The sequence below is a fragment of the Acanthisitta chloris genome, unplaced genomic scaffold (genome assembly GCF_000695815.1).
Source record: "Acanthisitta chloris isolate BGI_N310 unplaced genomic scaffold, ASM69581v1 scaffold8013, whole genome shotgun sequence".
Classification (NCBI taxonomy): domain Eukaryota; kingdom Metazoa; phylum Chordata; class Aves; order Passeriformes; family Acanthisittidae; genus Acanthisitta; species Acanthisitta chloris.
This window is the reverse complement of record NW_008665371.1, coordinates 55,208-69,534: the sequence shown is the minus strand read 5'-3', so window position 1 is coordinate 69,534 and position 14,327 is coordinate 55,208. Positions and strand designations below refer to the sequence as shown.

General features: G+C 39.8%; 1 protein-coding gene across 1 annotated transcript; it reads right to left on the bottom strand.

Annotated features, from left to right (window-relative positions):
* Positions 1-583: 583 nt before the first annotated feature.
* Positions 584-1,960, bottom strand: LRFN2 (leucine rich repeat and fibronectin type III domain containing 2). Its single transcript, XM_009071724.1, has one exon. It carries the CDS (start codon positions 1,958-1,960, stop codon positions 584-586), a length of 1,377 nt encoding a protein of 458 aa, XP_009069972.1.
* Between the last annotated feature and the right edge of the window lie 12,367 nt (positions 1,961-14,327).

The window sequence follows — 14,327 nt, the reverse complement described above, 5'->3', positions numbered from 1 at the left end:
AATTATACCTATTTCTTCTTGCATTTAATATCGTATAATATGTTAAATACTCCAAACTTGTCAGCCATTACAGTTGTGTAAAAAGAGATGTTAGTGAAGTAAGAAATGAACTCTTTCATATAGGTGAAAAATCACTTGTTAACAACTTCAAATCTTGAATCACAGAATAATTAGAGCCTGTGTTATGGGTAGACAGCACAAACTTCCTCCCACATTGCTTCCTCTCTCCGTAGTATGTTTCAATCCCACCTACAGGAGGTGGAAAGGGAAATTTCTGACTTCTAGTCTCCAAGTTTTCCTTTCTTTGTTAAGCCTAGTAAGGAGGTTACTAACTGTGGCACTATTTTTTTCCTAAATTGGAAATTTTACTGAAAACAGCTGTTGCTAGAGAATGAATACTACAGAGATTTGAAATGTATGGCTTAGACAGAAAAGCAGTGAACAGAACAACAGGCAAACTGACAGATAGAAAGCAAATTTTTCAGACACCACTAATGCTACTGTTGGCAGCACTATCTCAGTGAACTTAGAGTAAAAGACTTCCACCCCCTGCCATCATCAGAGGATCAAACAACAACTGCATTTACCTGTAGATCAGGACTTCATCATCTGAGCAGTTATACTGCAGTTGATACATTTTTACCCGAGGGGCTGACTTGCTCACTGTCCACTTGACCAAAGCTGAGGTAGTGGTCACATCTGACACCAGGACAGCCCTTTCTGGTGGGCCTTTTGTTTCCCCACGATTAGACTTTGTGGAGCTGGTGATGTCCGAGAGCCTGGATTTTGGTGGAGCTGCTCGGCTTGTGCCATTGCTGAGATGGGGGAGCTGAACAATTGAGAGCTCAATTGTTGCAGTGGACTCTCCAGCAGCATTGGCTGCTATGCATGTGAAAGTTCCATAATCCTTGGAGGTGGTGATGAGTATATCTAAGGTGCCATTGTCATAGACAGCTGTCCTCGAAGAGTTTCCAATGAGACGATCATCGGGGGCCACCCAATGAATGATGGGAGTGGGATCCCCAATGGCTTTGCATTTCAGTGTGGCAGTTTGCCCTTCTAAAACCAGCAACTTGTGAGTATGTTGTGTAATAAGAGGAGGCTCACAAACAAATTCTTCCTCCCGTACATACCAGAAGTACCTTCCCTTTAGACCTGGAGGAGAAGCACAAGTTTCCATATCGTCATCTCTGTCAAGTCGCCTTAACCACAGTAGCTCACAGTTGCAATGCAGTGGATTGCCCCCAAAGCTGAGAGACAAAGGTGGAGAAAATGGGGTAACAGCTAATGGAATTACTTGAGATCTGGCAAATATAGGATCAGGGGGGAGCTTCTGAAGTCTGTTGGATGTTAGATCCAATCTGGCCAATTTCTGAAGATCTGCAAATGTCCCCTCTGTAATATAATCTATCAGGTTGTGATCTAAACTGAGCTGGTGCAAGTTTATCATCTTTCTTATAGATTCCCAGGGAATGCTTCGGAGGTTATTGTAGGAAAGGTCTAAGTCTTCTAACGTCAGCAAAAAATCCTCAAAGGCTTCATCAGAAATGCTGCTTAGCTGGTTGTTGTTCAAAATCAAATGCTGAAGGTTAATTAAGCCTCTCAAAATATCCTCTCCAATGTCAGGTAGCCTGTTGCTGTCCAGATGTAAAGACCGAAGGCTCTCCAAGTCGGTGAATGAATAGGGCTGTATGTAACTGATGGTGTTTCTGGACAAAGTAAGGTCAACAAGTCCAGACATATTGGCAAAATCTTGTCTGCTGATATTAATAATAAAGTTGCCCCCAAGACGGAGTTCAACAGTTCTTCGATCTATGTCCAGTGGTACAAAAAGGAGACCCTTGGAGGGACACAAAGTCCCCAGTGACTCAGACAGGTTCTGACAGACACAATATTTGGGACAAGCATTGACTGTGACAGCCATTCCAAACACCAGGATGCTGCAGAGCAATTTTTCCATTGTAAATCACGCAACAGTACCTGAAAAAAATGGAAAGAGTTACAAGAAACATCAGCAGGTATGACATAAATGCATTTCCTCTTATGTTATACCTATCTTCTGCCTCTAGAGAGACTGTGATGCCTCCTCACAGGAGTGACAGCTAAAGGCATCAGCACTCTGGGATGGGAAGATTAAGTGTCATAGGAACAAGTTTCTCCAGATAATATATTTCTTTCTTTAAAAAAAAAAAAAAAAATGAAAAAAAAATGTTGGTTTGGTATGGTTCCAAATCTGAACAAGATAGGAAATAGGGTCTTGTGACTACCTATTTTCTAGTTACATTTTATAATTTTTATTGAGTAGTTGGTAGAGGACAAACCCTACCATCAGATTTCATGGCTTACTTTATATCCTGAAAGGTTTCATTTGGAATAGTGTCTTCTTTTTTGAGGGTAGGAGCTAGAAGCAGTATGTATAGTAATTACACATTTCTGCATAATAATGTGGAATTAGTCTTAGGGTTGAAGCAGCTGATTTTATGGATAAAAATAACTGCACATTTACCCTTTCGTAATGTGGTGAGTAATGACCATGTAATTATCTGACCAGTTCTAGGGGGAGTCACTTGCCCACCCTTAATAAAATTAATGATAGACAGTATAGGAAGCAGAAATCACTTGCATAATTGTCACCTGAATTCATCCTCTGCTCAGCCAAATTGTGGAAAGGATGACAGCATCTAGCTCCAAAGATAAAGGATCCAGAGGAAACCTTAGGCTCCTGGCAAGCTCTTTTTGACAACCTCATGCTCCCACTCTGCAACCCCTTTTGTTGCATTGACAGTGAAGCCCCTGCCTGCCTCCATGGCCCTTTGTTGCATCCTGCTCATTCCTCCTTGCATCATTATTTCCCCCTTTTATTTTTCAGCTCTCACATGCCTTTCCAGCTTAAACTGTAAGGTATGTGTATTTGAAGAACAAATGAAATGTATTAACAGGCTGGATCAGAGGTCCAATTGTGTCTGGGGGAGGTTGAAGCTCTGCTTGAGTTTTGAGAGTATCTACTGATATAGGTTTACTGGCATTCTTCCTACATGTGCAGCTCATAGGTAAACTTACTTTCTTTCTGTCTCTTCCTTTCCCAGACCCTGCTAGCAAGCAGGACTGAGGAATGGGCAGATCATTCACTTCTAACCCTCATTCTTCCTCTGAGGAAAAGATCAGGTAAACAGAGAGCTATACTTTCATATGGGATCTAGCAGGGTTTTTGCTAAGATGGGGTGCTCTAGTCTCCAAGACCCTCATCTGTGGCAGTAGCTACAGGCACAATTCAGGTTGCAATTTTCAACGTGGCCATTTTGCCTCTGTTTAATTTACATCCACATATAAATTTGCATCACTGTCCTTGGTATACACCATATCACTTCTCAATCACACAGGTGTTCATACGCTTTGCAGGTTTTTGGCACTTGTGTTTCAAGAGCAGTCATGGCTCTTGAAACACAAGGGATGAGACATCCTCATGTTAATCAGTTGTCCCTGCAGCACCTAAGCAGTTTATGGCAGGCAGTCATCAGTGTCTAAGCTGGGTCTATATCTGCTGTACACAGGGATATGACACAGTATCTCATAATGGCTTGAAAAAATAGTACTATGAGGCCACTCAAACTCATATGACAACACAAGATATGCATTTCACAAAAAAGTTACATCACAACTATTTACACTTCATCACACATCTGAAACAAGTTATGCAACTAGGGCCCTGTGTTTGGGGCTCTGCTCAAAGGTTCCTGATTCCTCTCCTGGGTAGAGTGGTTTGCTATGTCCTCTTTAGAATATGTGAGATGAGTCAGAAAGAAAGAGCTGTATAAATGCAAGATGCTATGAGTGCTGAACTATATATAGCATGTTCTTTACAGCAAGGTTTTCTGTATCGTGTGATGCTAGTAATTATATACTGTTATTACTATTTCATAGGAAAGGAAACGACTGAAGCATCTGTGTTTGCTGAACTCTGCAAACAAGATGAAAGCAAGACACTAGTAGAAAGGATGGCTTGAGAAGAGTAATCTTACCTTCAATAGTAAATAAAAGGCTACTGAATAAAATGTTTGGAGATTAGCAAGTGTGTTATTGATGCAAATCTGTGGCATACTTAGCAAAGGGCTATAAATATCCCTTACATTATTATCAATTGGTAGTTTACTAACAGTCAATTGGCTTTTTCAATCTTAATTATAATTGTGTTCTGCAGCTTTAATTTAGTGTATTAACCCACCAGCTGAAATGATAAACAAAAAGCAGTTTACAAGGGGGAGAAATAGATACAGTTAATTAGTAATAAGCCCTTTCATAGCTTCTCCCTCATCTACATTCCCACCCTCTGAATATCTATTCAAAAATGTGAATGCACACTTACAACAGCAGCGTCTCCTTTAAGTGTCTCAATTCTCTAACCACATTTTTTCCGGATGCTGTTAAATATCACAGTGCTTTGGGGAGATGGTTGACTCTAAGCATCAGAGTGAAAAGCATTCATGAAAAAAAAAATGGGGGGAGGAACAGAAGTTAATTACAGAAAATAGGGACTGAAGCACCAAGAGGAGGATGTGAAGCAGAAGGCCTAAATGGCAAAGTAAACCCTGATGGAGAAACCATCTGTGGATGGTTCAAAAGCACATCATCTGCCTGTGTATGCTTGCACGTGTGCAGAGAAAAGGCACAGAGTGCAGTATGTGCTTTTACCAGCAAGAGGACAAAACGGTAACAGCCTTACTAGTATGTAAATAACATGGCCATTGTCATTCCAGTTATTGAATGTGTTTGAAAGTATTAATGCAAATATTGTTTGTCTGCAGAGGAAATTTCTAGCCTTTGAGATCTTTCACTAGCATTGCTATTTCAAGCTGCTGAGCCTTGGATTTCTCTGCAATATAATACCGAAGTGACCAGTTTACAATACAACAAATAGGGTACAAACCCAAAGGGCTGCCTATAGGACATTGGAGAGAACAGAAGTGGACAGGGTTCCTTAGGGAGAACATTTGGGATTTTCATAGGGAAGAGGATTTTCCCTTTTATCTCCAGACAGAAAAAGCACCTGGGCCAAAGAATAATAGAATCATAGAATGGTTTGAGTTGGAAAGGACCTGAAAGATCTTCTAGTTCCAACCTTCATGCTATGGGCAGGGAAACCTTCCATTAGACCAGGTTTCTCAGAGCTCCATCCAAACTGGCCTTGAACAATTTCAGAGATGATGCCAGGCAACAATGTATTTCTTGCGTCTGCAAAATTATAATATGTTTTAAGATCTAGACCTTCCCACAAAGTCATGGTAATTGCTAGTTGCCAAGGGGATGGATGTATAATAGAAATTGTTTTGATTTCAGTTCTGGGAAAATTCATACAAGACAGAAAATAAAGTGTTGAGTTTAGGTCTGGTTTTGATGACCAGTTTACTCACCTTGTTCCCAAAATCTCTTGTGACCTGCAACACTAATAATTTTGTGGACTGCTAAAGGCAGCTGTGTGATAAGCTCACCATTCTGATTTACATTTTAAAGATATCTATCAGCCTGATAACGTATATTTCTCACAGCAAGTCAGTAAATCTGGAAGAGTTCCTGTCTCAGCCCAAGATGAAAAATAGCCCCTTTAGTCCTCTTAGAACATGGATTGGTATGAATTAATATCTGCAAGAGCCATAAACCTTGGTGTTTTGTATTCAAACTTTCCTCATAAAGATACAAATTCTGGGATTGGGCATCTCATTTCAGCAATGTCTCTGAGGGATTTTTTTAATTATATATTCATTGAACTTTGCATATGAATTCAAATAACCTTTGCCTACCACAGCGCCAAGTACAAGGTAACTGTCAGACAAATAAGCTGCAGCACACAGGCTGGGGAAAAAAAAAGATGGGAAAAAAAAAAGATAGGAAAAAAAAAAAGAGGAGGTGGATGGGTAGTAGTTCTGATTCCACTGTCTCCAAGTGCTCTGAGACTCAGTTTCCAGGGACTGTATGGATGAGTTTATATGCCTTTCTCCAGCTTTATAGATCCTTTGGAGGAATTGAATTTTCTTTTCTGGGAGCTGCCCTTTTTCTTGTTCTTAATCTTCTCTTATCTCTGTTTTAAGTGAACTTACGTGACTAGGAAATCTAGCCCCCAGATGCAGAGCTTGAAGGATTGTAGTGATGGGTGAAGTTTCATACATATTTTCTGAAGCAGTTTAATACATAATGTGTTAAAGAAGATGTGACTATGTCAGGGGAAAAATTCCTTGCACTGCCAAAACAGCTGTGTGGAAAGGTAAATTTTGTGTACTCCCTGATCCATGCAAGTAGTTTGTGCTTCACTCTCCAAGCAATGACAATGGCCATAAGGAAAGTAAATATCTCTGCATCTGGAACTGTCCTCAATACTATACATCCATGGAAACATGTGCTGGGTGTTAGACCACTGCTGGCTTTGTGAGCACCTGTGAGACTCTTCAGGTATTTTAAGACAGTTTGCACCTACATGCTTACAGGCTCGAGATAACTAACACTGCTCTGTTGAACTTCAGTCTTTTGTGCTTGCCTAGACTCCTGCACTCTTTGGGGGTAAAGCTGTTCTTTATCAGGTGTGCGTATGTACAGCACAATTTAGATTTTGTCTAGGCCTTTTAAGAAGCTAGTTTTATTGAAAAGAATCAATACCTCTAACATGTGAAGTGCTTGCTTTTTCCAGCCACCTTACATTTTACACATCATAGAGGGGGAACATTTACAAGCACATGTATCTCCAGGTACTTCTGGCTGCCTATACTAAGTTCCACCAATATTAATTTGACTGACATTTCTTTCACAGTAACAGAAAAGCAAGGACTCTGGGTGAAGTGTAAAAAGTGTAATGTCCTTTGCCCAACATTTTTTCTTGAATATTGCAGACATAGAAAGGTTACACCAAAAATTATTTTATTAACCCTGTACCATCATGAGGTTCATTTGTGCACTTTGCTTAATTTCTTGTGTTTTCACCTTTCCAAGCAGTTGGGGCTCCCTCCTACCTGCTCTGTCCTCCCCATGCCTGGAAGCAATCCTAGGTTTGGTAGCATTTAGGAAGAGCTAGGCTAAGGAGGTGCATGCCTCCAAGTAAGATTGCCTCATAGGATGCCCTTAAATGCAAGAGCATTCCTGTTATGGTTGCAGTCTTTAAAGAACTGGTTGCAACTGGATCCAGAACAGAAGTAAAGATAACCCATAAAAGGCAATTTTCAAGAGAGATCACTCAGTGTAGGTTGATTTAATCCAGTCAACAGATCCCTAGGGTTAAAAAATCCACAAGATTTTCTTAGGCAGAGCTTTCTCATGCAGGAAGGTATTGGTCTCTTTCAGTCTTTCACTGGCAAAATTCATGGCTATTTGTGTGCATTTTTGGGAAGCTTTCTTTATTTTTCATAATACTCTTCTTTCCCAGACACTATTCACATTATTTCTTTATTTGTTCTATTTTTTTTTTTAGGTACTAACTTTACCCAATTCCTTTACCATTCACACAATGGAAGGAATATACCTATCAAAAGCCAAAATTATCAATGTGGCTTTCATGTGTCCTAGTTTACTAAAGCATCTAATTTCTTCCATTAAAAGCAGTACTTTCCATACATCCTAAAAGAACAAATGCATATGTTGATGTTCCAGCATAGTTAATCCTTGCAATTAAATTAGTCACTGCTTCACATTTCAGGTTATTTAGGAAAAAAAAAAAAGAACCTTGGACATTTCTTTGAAGGTGTAACATCTGTAATACTTGAAAGGCAATAGTAACCTTACATCTTATCAGACAAATTTCAGAATCAGTCTAAAATCTTGTTTCTGTTTGATATAGTTAAATTACTAGGAATTGCTTCTTAGGTGAGTTCTTGAAAAACATGGTACAAATTCCTTCCTAGAGACACTTTCTGGCAGTATATAGACATCACCTGGAAAGAGCATTTTGAGGACTAATGGAAAAGTATATGTGCTCACTGTCCTGGTAGCAGCTGGGATAGACTTAATTACTTCCCAGAAGAAATTATGAGAAATATGTGTGCACATGAGAATATTTATTTCTCACAGTGGTTTTGATTCAGGAGAAACAATATATTTGTACCTTCTCTGCCAAAGATGTGGACCCCTAGCCGCTGGACAGTATGTGTGTCCAGTAGTGTTACTGACCCTAGAGCCCTAGAACCCACTTACATCCTAGTTCCTAGGAAATGTGGCAAGAGATCCTAAGCCAAGAGGAAACCAGGTGCACATCTGCTAGATCCCACCTCACTTTTACTAGCACTTTACTGAAATGAAGACACCATTATAAGCCATTTGGTTTTAAGAAATGTGCAAAATTAGTCAAGATTTTGAGATTCATTTTGTGAGAAAATAAAACTTAGTGAACACATTCTGTGTACTTCTGAGCATCTGTCTGTCTGGCAATTCCTCACAATACATTTGGGACATTTTCATCACTTCAGATAAAATCTGAAGTGCAGAAGCCTCAGAAATATTTACTATTCACATTTTTCAAGAATATAGAGTACAGTAAGTTCTATGAAAGCAGAGGAGAGAGACTTCATTAGCTATATTGGACTTCTGCAAAGGAAATTATGCATCATGAGTCCACCTTGTTTGTCATCAGAACATCCACATGGAAGGTAGATATTATTAATATCCTGACCACTGAAAAGGCTTTAACCTGAGTTCAGCCTTTTTAGAGAAGAAGCAGTCCACTCTGCTGTTAGGATGCTCTGTGCTGTACAGGTTCTCCAGTGTCTAATAAACAGTAAGTTCTGTAGTCATAATATAATTCAGGACTAGGTCAGTAAAGGACACATATCCTTTGGAAGCCAGACTTTCTTCTAGTTTCCATCCAAAGGGTACAGGTGCCACTACTTCATAATAACTAATCTCTAGACCTTATCTGGTCTGGCATCATGCCACTTGAAGCTTGGACTGAAGAGCCTTCATGCACACACATAGAACAGAGCAAAAGAAACATAGGCTTAAAATTCCACTTAGCAATTAAACTAAATTTCTTGTGCTACAGAAGATGGAAATTTTTACTCTAGAAGATAGAAATTTTTACTCTAGAATGATGTTTATCTTCAATGCCAAGGTCAGTTTCATATATATCTGTCTTGAAGCTTATGGGTCAAGTTTTAATTGCAGAGTGCTGATTGTATAAATTAAATTCAGTCCTGTAGCATGAATCCAATAGGCATGCTTAATTTACTCATTCATTAAGTATCATGGTACTTTAGGAAAATACCTACACAAAACATGTCATTTCCAAAGGAAAACATTACCTCTCAGAAACACTAGAAACAAGGATTTTAAATGTGTCATTTAATACATTTCCTAAAGTGGTCTCATGAAACCTGAGAAACCTGAGCAATGTCACAAATAGATTTTGTCAATATGGAGTGATACTTATCAGTGGGTAAAACTTCTGACAAAATAGAAAAAAATATCTAGCTCTACCCAAAACTTGTGAATGACACATTATAACCTTAATAATCATAGCCATATTTTGTTGACTAGTATGATTTTACCTGTGAAAATAGCTGTACTTGCATTATTCTACTTCACTGACTGCAAAGCCCAGGCTTTAGCCACCTGGTTTGTTGGGACAAAGAACTGCTTAGCGACCTGAATGGGTTTTGATAATGCACATATATGTGCAGACAGTTACTTGTAAGCATACAAAAACAAACTGAAGAGAACAAGGCCATTTAGAAAATCTGAGTGTAGATGTTTGGTAAATAGACAAATGTTACTTAGGTAACACTACTTGATAAATGCATGTGCATCTGTACTTACTTCAGCTGCAATCAATTCTGCTTTTCTTCAGGTGCAGGACACTGTGCCTGAATTGCCTGACCCAACTGTTAAGACACCATAGGTGGGGAGTAAGAGAAGCCCCAAAGCAGCTGAGGAGTTACCTGGCAGCTTCCAGCCAGGGGAAGAAATAATCGATTCTTCCAGGCATGGGTTTGTGTTGTATCAGCAACAGGTCTGTCTGGTCTGTTTCCTGGAACATTCCAGTGCAGACACATCCATGGAGGATGGTGATTTTCCAATGAGAGTGACACAGGAAATGCAGAACTGCATTTTCAACAGCACTAACTATAAATGGCTTGGGCTGGTTTGTTCCCCCTCAACCATTTGAGGGTCCATTCTTTTTGGTTTGTTCATTTAATGTCTGTCAACACTTATCTTTGCCTCCTATTTTAATGCTGTGTGCCAGTCTCCATCAGATTTCATCTATGAGCTCATGAGTCATCTAAGCTGAGCCCCTTTGCTATTTTTAGCCGTCCAGCTCCTTTATTTATCTGGTTCTTTGCAGCAGTCCTACATTTTGCTTTATCAGCACAGTAAAAAAGTTACCATACTGTCTCTTACTCATTTTGAACACATAGGGAAACTGCAAAGATACTAAGAAGCAGCTCTCTCAGAGATATTGCCTATGGCATGAAACATAAATGTCCACCAATAGACCCTATTGCATCCTGAAAATACAACTGAAGGCCTGTTCTCATGATCTGAATCCAAATTCCCCTTAGCTCTGTGCCATAACAAATCCTCAGATAATTCTTTAAACCTCGCTTACTTTAACTCTCATAAAAGTCTTTATATATTCTTATCTCCTTCCATGAGAAAGAAAAAGGGGGATAAATAAAATTTGGATTTTCTCCTTTATCTGGGCTTGTTACTTTTTCTTTATTTTTTTTCATTGACCCTTCATTTGGCCCTAGAGGCAAATTTTCCAATATTCCTTAGGAAGTATTTTCATTTGAAATGCAGACTACAGTTTCTCCTTCATGTACAACCCACATGGTAAGAGGCACTGGTAGGAAAACCAAGCCATACATACCAAAAGATTTTTTTTCTCATTTTTCCCATAAATTTAGTTGTGCACACAAAGTGACATGCAAAGATTTGAAACACAAGCATGGTAAATTTGAAGTCCTCAATAAAAACAAATCTCTTTTTCTGAATGCCCCAGACTTGCCATTGTTGTTGGCTCACAATTAGGTAATAAATTAGCAGAGCTCTGAGAAGGAAATTTAGGAACCCTGCTATGCCACTGCAGGACACAACACATGGCCTCCACAGTCTCTGGGCTCTTTCACTTAGTTTGGACAGAACTCGGTCTGTCCATTCACATGCAGAAGGATAATTGGTTGTTTCTCTGGAGGATTTAACACTCCCATTACTTCTACCATGTGAATAGTAGCTTCTCAGAGCTGTAGACTTTGTTGAATTTTGTTATACAGTCATTTTTCCAAAGTGCTGTTTTGCTGGAAAGAAAAAGAAGGTATGGAGTTTGGGTAGCACTACTTGTTATTTCATACCAGTTTCTTAATGCATTTAAAAAAACAAGATAGAGACAACTGCTACAAATTCTACCTTGCTTTTGCAAATGAGTAAGATGAGGAACAATCTGCCTTAAACATTTTGCCCAAGATTATTCACCAAGTCCCCCACGGAAAACTCAACTCTTGCAACTCATACCTTCTCTTTGCAGAACTATGTTTCCATGTATAAGACATATCACTGTACAATTTTTTAATACAAATCTAGTGTCATCAGCAGTTTCAATTACATTGAAAGGAGAGACCATGGTGCTTACATCTCTGGGAAAGAACTCTGGCCTTAACACTAACATCAATTCCTGGATGACTGCAACAGTGTCTTGCTGTGCATGTAGTCTTGGATGAGTTTCACTTAACTTCTCTTTCTTCACTGTAAGACAAAGACAAATAGATGTATTGACTTCTATTAATCAGTTGTTTCCAAGGTGTCTGGAGACTGTGCGTGTACATAAAGACAGTTTATGGAGAAGTCTGTTGTCACGGCACAGGAAGGAAGAGGGCAGATAAGAGACAGCTTGTGCAGCCTTTTCCTTAGGTCAGTCATTGGTTTGTTATCATGCCAACTCTGAAAGTCTACAGAAGTCAGATCAGTGGATGTCTGTACATGACTGAAGAGACTATACGGTGCCTCATTTGCTGCCCTGAGTACCTGCAGCACAGAAGCCCCTGAAAGATACTTTGCCGCCTTTCCTGACATCTCACATTCATCTTCAATCTTCAATGGCTTTACCATAGCTCAGAGTTGCACCTTTCACCAGTAGCAAGTTCATATGTAGTGGAGTACATGTCTAAATCTCCTGACTACAAAGAAAACTTGACTAGTACAAATGAGTACACAGGGAAACAGCACCAGGAAAGTAAGTAAAACAAAAACAAGAAGCACCCCTAGTCTTTATATATAACAACAGTACAAGTGTATGATGATACTTCAGTCATGCTAATGAGGCTGACTGAAGGTTTTTGCATTTTCAAAAGGCAATAGAGCTGGTGAAGGGTCTGGAGCGTAAGTTTTATGAGGAGTGGCTGAGGGAGCTGTGGTTGTTTATTCCGGAGAAAAGGAGGCTCAGGGGGAACCTTATCACCCTCTACAACTCCCTAAAAGGAGATTGTAGTGAGGTGGAGGTTGGTCTCTTCTGTCAAGTATCAAGAATTAAACCAGGAGGAAATGGGCTTAAATTGCCCCGGAGGAGATTGATACTGGATATATTTCTTCACAAAAAGAGTTACCAAACACTGGAACAGGCTGTCCAGGGAAGTGGTTGAGTCATCATCCCTGGAGGTATTTAAAAGATGTGTAGATGTGTCACTTAGGAGCATGGTTTAGTGGTGGACTTATCAGTGATGGGTTAATGGTTGGACTCAGTGACCTTAAAAGGCCTTTCCCAATGTAAATGATTCTATGATTCTATGAATGTGCTAGTTGATAGAATCATAGAATTGTTTGGGTTGGAAGGGATTTAAAGATCATAGAATCATAGAATTTTAGGAGTTGGGATGGACCTTACAGATCATCTAGTCACAACCCTCCCTGCCATGGGCAGGGACACCTTCCACTAGACCAAGTTGCTCAAAGTCCCATCCAGTCTGGCCTTGGGGTACCTACAACTCTATGAGCAACTGTTCCAGTGACTCACCGTCCTAGCAATAATGAATTTTTCCCTAACATCTAATCTAAACCTACTCTCTTTCACTCTGAAGACATTCCCCCTTGTCCTATCACTACAGTTTCTGACAAAGAGTCCCTCTCCAGCTTCCTTGCAGGGCCCCTTCAGGTACTGGAAGGGTGCTATGAGGTCTCCATTCAACCTTCTGGTCTCCAGGATGAAGGGGACATGCTCTACTCCTCTTGTCAACTTTGTGGCCCTCACCTGGACTTGCTCCAACGGTTTTATGTCCCTCTTATGTTGGGGGCACCAGAACTGTAAGCAGGATTCTAGGTGGGGTCTCACAAGAGCAGAGTAGAGGGGCAGCATCACCTCCCTCAACATGCTGGACATGGTGCTTTTGATGTAGCCCAGGATTCGGTAGGCTTCTGGGCTGTAGCTCACAATGCTGGGTTTCTCATCAAACTCTATCTGGTCTGCAAAGATCTTGTCCCAGGAAATATGGGAAGTCTTCCAGGTTATTCTAGAGGAAGGTGAGTGGAAGGCAAGATGAGGAAAGCTGGTTTTCTGCTACACTTGCTATGTTTATTTATGAGGAAACAAAAGTCTTCAATCCCCAGGGTTCTCCATATAGCACCTTTCACTGGCACTAAGTCAGCAAAAACAGAACAAGTCTCTTAAAATTAAAATGAAGGAAAAGCATGCGATAAAATAAAACATATAAGACCCCAATATTTCAAATATATATTCTGCTTCACTTCGCAGTTTCTGCTCACCAGCTACACAGAGAATGACAGTCTTATCAGATAAGAGCAGCCAGCTGCTATATGCTGCATTTAAATTTATATTGCAAACAACAGGCTCCATTACCCAAGGATTTTCTTGTTGCATTCCTAATATTGCCTTTCTGCATGCTTTATTGTCCCTCATTTCTTCAAATATTCTTTGCTTTCCATTGTGTACCAACATATCCTGATATTTTTTCAAACATTTCTTGTCTTTTTTACTTAATCTGTCTTTGACTAGTTTTCCTTTTTTATGCCTCTAAATACTTTCTGCTTCTCAAATACCATCTCTAAATCTTCAGTCTTATACCCTCTTAGCTCTTTCCTTCGTGTTTTCTGCTGCCCCCCCTCCCTTCATTCCCTAATCATTTGATCACTGCAGTTCTTTGATGTGCGAGGCTTCCAGTTCAGGCCCAATTTAATTACGTTTTTCAGAAGACTGACCTCTGTGGTCCCAATTTGTTCAAGACATTTCCTCCATTGATCCATGGCCAGATCCCTTTAGTGCCTGTTCTAAGCTGAATTCCAGATATTAGAAGCACCCATGTGTCAGCACTCAAGGTCAGTTTGCATATATCAGCAGTTAATTGCACTGA